The following is a 6000-nucleotide window of genomic DNA, read 5'->3' as shown; positions in this document are numbered from 1 at the left end:
TGGAGCACCACCAAAAACTACTGAACCTGCCCTGCCATCATCTGAAGCAAGAAGTGGTAACGAGGTGGAATTCAACCCTCTATATGCTTCAGAGGTTGGAGGAGCAGCAAAAGGCCATTCAAGCCTATACAATTGAGCACGATATAGTAGGTGGAATGCACCTGTCTCAAGCGCAGTGGAGAATGATTTCAACGTTGTGCAAGGTTCTGATGCCCTTTGAACTTGCCACACGTGAAGTCAGTTCAGACACTGCCAGCCTGAGTCAGGTCATTCCCCTCATCAGGCTTTTGCAGAAGAAGCTGGAGACATTGAAGGAGGAGCTAACACGGAGCGATTCCGCTAGGCATGTGGGACTTGTGGATGGAGCCCTTAATTCGCTTAACAAGGATTCACGGGTGGTCAATCTGTTGAAATCAGAGCACTACATTTTGGCCACCGTGCTCGATCCTAGATTTAAAGCCTACCTTGGGTCTCTCTTTCCGGCAGACACAAGTCTGCTGGGGTTGAAAGACCTGCTGGTGACAAAATTGTCAAGTCAAGCGGAACGCGACCTGTCAACATCTCCTCCTTCACATTCTCCCGCAACTGGGGGTGCGAGGAAAAGGCTCAGAATTCCGAGCCCACCCGCTGGCGGTGATGCAGGGCAGTCTGGAGCGACTGCTGATGCTGACATCTGGTCCGGACTGATGGACCTGACAACGATTACGGACATGTCGTCTACTGTCACTGCATATGATTCTCTCAACATTGATAGAATGGTGGAGGATTATATGAGTGACCGCATCCAAGTAGGCACGTCACACAGTCCGTACTTATACTGGCAGGAAAAAGAGGCAATTTGGAGGCCCTTGCACAAACTGGCTTTATTCTACCTAAGTTGCCCTCCCACAAGTGTGTACTCCGAAAGAGTGTTTAGTGCCGCCGCTCACCTTGTCAGCAATCGGCGTACGAGGTTACATCCAGAAAATGTGGAGAAGATGATGTTCATTAAAATGAATTATAATCAATTCCTCCGCGGAGACATTGACCAGCAGCAATTGCCTCCACAAAGTACACAGGGAGCTGAGATGGTGGATTCCAGTGGGGACGAATTGATAATCTGTGAGGAGGGGGATGTACACGGTGATATATCGGAGGGTGATGATGAGGTGGACATCTTGCCTCTGTAGAGCCAGTTTGTGCAAGGAGAGATTCATTGATTCTTTTTTTGGGGGGGTCCAAACCAACCCGTCATATCAGTCACAGTCGTGTGGCAGACCCTGTCACTGAAATGATGGGTTGGTTAAAGTGTGCATGTCCTGTTTTGTTTATACAACATAAGGGTGGGAGGGCCCAAGGACAATTCCATCTTGCACCTCTTTTTTCTTTTCTTTTTCTTTGCGTCATGTGCTGTTTGGGGAGGGTTTTTTGGAAGGGCCATCCTGCGTGACACTGCAGTGCCACTCCTAGATGGGCCCGGTGTTTGTGTCGGCCACTAGGGTCGCTAGTCTTACTCACACAGTCAGCTACCTCATTGCGCCTCTTTTTTTCTTTGCGTCATGTGCTGTTTGGGGAGGGTTTTTTGGAAGGGACATCCTGCGTGACACTGCAGTGCCACTCCTAGATGGGCCCGGTGTTTGTGTCGGCCACTAGGGTCGCTAGTCTTACTCACACAGTCAGCTACCTCATTGCGCCTCTTTTTTTCTTTGCGTCATGTGCTGTTTGGGGAGTATTTTTTTGAAGGGCCATCCTGCGTGACACTGCAGTGCCACTCCTAGATGGGCCAGGTGTTTGTGTCGGCCACTTGGGTCGCTTATCTTAGTCACACAGCGACCTCGGTGCAAATTTTAGGACTAAAAATAATATTGTGAGGTGTGAGGTGTTCAGAATAGACTGAAAATGAGTATAAATTATGGTTATTGAGGTTAATAATACTATGGGATCAAAATGACCGCAAATTCAATGATTTAAGCTGTTTTTTAGTGTTTTTTGAAAAAAACACCCGAATCCAAAACACACCCGAATCCGACAAAAAAAATTCGGTGAGGTTTTGCCAAAACGCGGTCGAACCCAAAACACGGCCGCGGAACCGAACCCAAAACCAAAACACAAAACCCGAAAAATTTCAGGCGCTCATCTCTAATATACAGGAGGGAACGCTAGTGTTCCTTTGTCAGTTATGAATCTGATACATTCCAGAATTAGGAGACATCATTTAATAAATACTCTGGAATTGTGCAGTTTTACAGGTTTGTAAGTTTCTATAAAGTTATACAGGCTCAATATTTGCATAGTTAATTATTGTACCAAGACACTCTGTGCAGACTAGTTTCGTTGAGTAATCACAGGGAGTCATTGTAGGTTCCTTTATTGCATACACTCATTAGTACTGTGTCTGCTTACATCCCACTTCATTCAAAGGCAGCATAGCACAGAGGATACAAGCAGTGATTTACTAAGAACATAATCAGACACAGGACATGGGAAATATAGCCTTACCAGGATTCATGAAATGCTGCAAGAAAAAATCGACACAAACTAATGTAAGTTTATTTATATAGAAATAATAATTTCCAAATTTTTTTACTGTCATCACTTTCTTAAATTACACTTATCTAATGTGGATGATAATTTGTATCTTTCTGGATAATGATTATAAATATATATATATATATATATATATATATATATATATAGTATATACAGTATGTACAGCAGTGCCTACCTGTCATTGCTGAGTAATTATTAATTTCAATCAATGATTCCTTTTTCTAATTTTTTTAGTTCACTCATCTGACTTAATATGTTCTGTAGTAAAACTAATTTTTATTTTCTCATTGCTTACCAATTCCTTATTGCTGCCTTCAGTTATGAGGTCATAATATGAAAATTCATAAATATCGCATGAACACGTCTGATGCATAAGGAGCCCACTCGCCTAGTACCCCCACCTGGCTTCTGGCTGGCTGCTCAGGGTCCTGACAGCCAGCCAGAAGCCGCAAGATGGCCACAGCCCGCCCGAGTCAACAGCACTGCAGTCAGTGACATGCAGGCGATGCCCAAATGGTTTTCCCTCAGCCCACTGCCCCCCACAACACTGACTGGAGTCCCCTTGCCTCCCCCTCCCCCATACTGACATGCGCCTTTGCACACTCTTGCCACACTTGAATAAAATAAGCATTTTCCTAAATGACAAGGGATGCCTCATTATTATGTGCCCCATTACCCATGTGTGCCTCTGCCCCCCGTTACACGTGTTTCTCTGACCCCCGCATTACCTGCTCCCCATCCCCTACTCTGCCCCCCATTACACATGTGTTGCTCTGACCCCCGCATTACCTGCTCCCCATCTCCTACTCTGCCCCCCGTTACACATGTGTTTCTCTGACCCCCGCATTACCTGCTCCCCATCTCCTACTCTGCCCCCCATTACACGTGTTGCTCTGACCCCTCATTACCTGCTCCCCATCCCCTACTCTGCCCCTCATTACACGTGTTGCTCTGACCCCCGCATTACCTGCTCCCCATCCCCTACTCTGCCCCCCATTACACATGTGTTTCTCTGACCCCCGCATTACCTGCTCCCCATCCCCTACTCTGCCCCTCATTACACGTGTTGCTCTGACCCCCGCATTACCTGCTCCCCATCCCCTACTCTGCCCCTCATTACACGTGTTGCTCTGACCCCCTCATTACCTGCTCCCCATCCCCTACTCCGCCCCTCATTACACGTGTTGCTCTGACCCCCTCATTACCTTCTCCCTATCCCCTACTCTGCCCCCAATACACATGTGTTGCTCTGACCCCCGCATTACCTGCTCTGTGGCACAACAACAGAGACGATGCAATGCGTTGATGATTTAGTTCGCTAATTAGCCAATTAACATGAAAGCGAGATGACTCACAGCCTACAGGTATGTTACTCAAGGAACATTTAAGTGAAAACCAGATCAATATCGGTTCAGTAGTTCTTGAGTTTATGGAGAACATGGGATCCGGTCTGAAGATCGATAGTGTCTAGGTCGACAATGTTTAGGTCGACCACTATAGGTCGACAGTCACTAGGTCGACATGGATGGAAGGTCGACAGGGTTTCTAGGTCGACATGTGCTAGGTCGACAGGTCTAAAGGTCGACATGAGTTTTTCACATTTTTATTTTTTATTTTTTCATACTTAACGATCCACGTGGACTACGATTGGAACGGTAAAGTGTGCCGAGCGAAGCGGTAGCGGAGCGAAGGCACAATGCCCGAAGCATGGCGAGCGAAGCGAGCCATGCGAGGGGACGTGGTGCACTAATTTGGGATCCCGGTCACTTTACGAAGAAAACGACACAAAAAAAAAATCCTCATGTCGACCTTTAGACCTGTCGACCTAGCACATGTCGACCTAGAAACCCTGTCGACCTTCCATCCATGTCGACCTAGTGACTGTCGACCTATAGTGGTCGACCTAAACATTGTCGACCTAGATACTGTCGATAAAACGAACCACACCCGGAGAACATACAGTACATACAAATGAACAATGCTATTAATAGTATAGAATAGATGAATATATGTGTATACCTTCATTTTTTCCTTGGATTGAAAAAAAACAAACCCAAAAAACATGTTTTGTTTTCTTTCAAACTGAGACTTTTTGATGTTGTAAGTAATAGTATTTTCTCTAAGGGAAATGTAAGGAGAATGCAAAATGGCCCAAATGTATCAGAGTGCAAGATTTTCAAGTGCTGAGATTTCGGTGAATTAAGCACTAAGATTTAAAGCAGCAATTTATTTTTTTTAATGCAAAAGCAAGTATCACTTTGCAAATCTTGCATACAGTACTTTTACAGTTGGAACTACAGTATGGGCCTGTTATGGCAATGAACGCAGTGTTGATGTCGCACATAACTAGCCAATATAATTAAGTCTGCGTATGTGTCTGAGTCGCACCGTGCATGTGTCTTGACTTTGGGCCTAATTCAGTAAGAGGAGCAGATTCTGCTTTTTAGCAGAATCTGCTACTCTTGCAATCGCATGCTGGGGGCTGCCCATAGCAGGGCAAGGCCGCCTAGCATGCTACCCACCGCTCACCCACTGTGATCACGCTCTAATTCCGATAGTGCCGCAATTAGAACGTGTTAACAGAAACTATGGAAGCCTCCTGCCGACACAGCCTAACTGCAACAGCAAGAGTTCAGCCGCCATTTTTTCGATTGGATCGGCTGCGTGTGATAACACACAGCCACCCCGAAAATGCCACCGACATGGCCCCGTTTCCCCAGCGCCGCCCAGAAAACGCTCCGTCGCCGTCTTGTGAACGCCTCTGCCTGTCAATCAGGCAGAGGTGTTTGCAGTTAATGCAGTTAACTGCGCAGGATGCCACCTGAATTAGGCCCTTTGTACATACAGAGTTGCAGTATAGATTTGAACGCCTTTTGTTTCAGCTGTGTCTGCATATTTATGCCTATGCTGTGGCCCATTTCACTAATACTCAGATGCCTAATTGCAGTATCTTGTGGTGGTGTAGTTCAGATGCACCACTGAGACTTGTTGTGCATCTTTGGATGTACCCGCTTACATGGAAACGTCTGCATCTGTTTAGCCACCCTCTATTAGCTCCCGGGAATGCCCAAAGAATCCCACAGGCCATGCACTCAATTCTGTTCTGTGTCTCTGAGCGCTAACAATCAAGATGCATTGGCCAACTGCATGTGACATCGACAGTGCGACTCAGATTTAAGCCTGGTATGTCTGGAACCTGTGTTCCACCTGTGTACTCCATACTTTCCTACATTTACTTTCTCCTCTCCAGAAGCCTAGACAGGTGACACTGCTGGAGGCTGGGGGGGGGGGGGGGGCGGGGTTGGGTTTACACATCATTAAGTCCGACTCACAACCCAAGAAAACTGCAGCGATTTGCAGCTCAGTGATTTGCAGGTTGGTCACTCAGTCCCGCCCCATCTGCCCAGCGCTGCATTTTGGGTGACTTTCTCCCCATCGTGCCTGCTTCACCAAGAAGCAAGTGGATGCAGG

General features: G+C 46.6%; 1 protein-coding gene across 1 annotated transcript in view; it reads left to right on the top strand.

Annotated features, from left to right (window-relative positions):
* Positions 1 to 2459: 2459 nt before the first annotated feature.
* Positions 2460 to 6000, top strand: part of LOC134947805 (sodium- and chloride-dependent neutral and basic amino acid transporter B(0+)-like) — a 119858-nt gene continuing 116317 nt past the window's right edge. Inside the window, exon 1 of the mRNA XM_063935683.1 lies at positions 2460 to 2522. Coding sequence (XP_063791753.1) covers positions 2460 to 2522 — 63 coding nt within the window. The remainder of the gene's footprint in view (positions 2523 to 6000) is intronic.

This window comes from Pseudophryne corroboree, chromosome 8 (assembly GCF_028390025.1).
Source record: "Pseudophryne corroboree isolate aPseCor3 chromosome 8, aPseCor3.hap2, whole genome shotgun sequence".
Taxonomy (NCBI): Eukaryota; Metazoa; Chordata; class Amphibia; order Anura; family Myobatrachidae; genus Pseudophryne; species Pseudophryne corroboree.
Note: the sequence above shows the minus strand (reverse complement) of the source record. Positions and strands in the feature narration are given on the sequence as shown.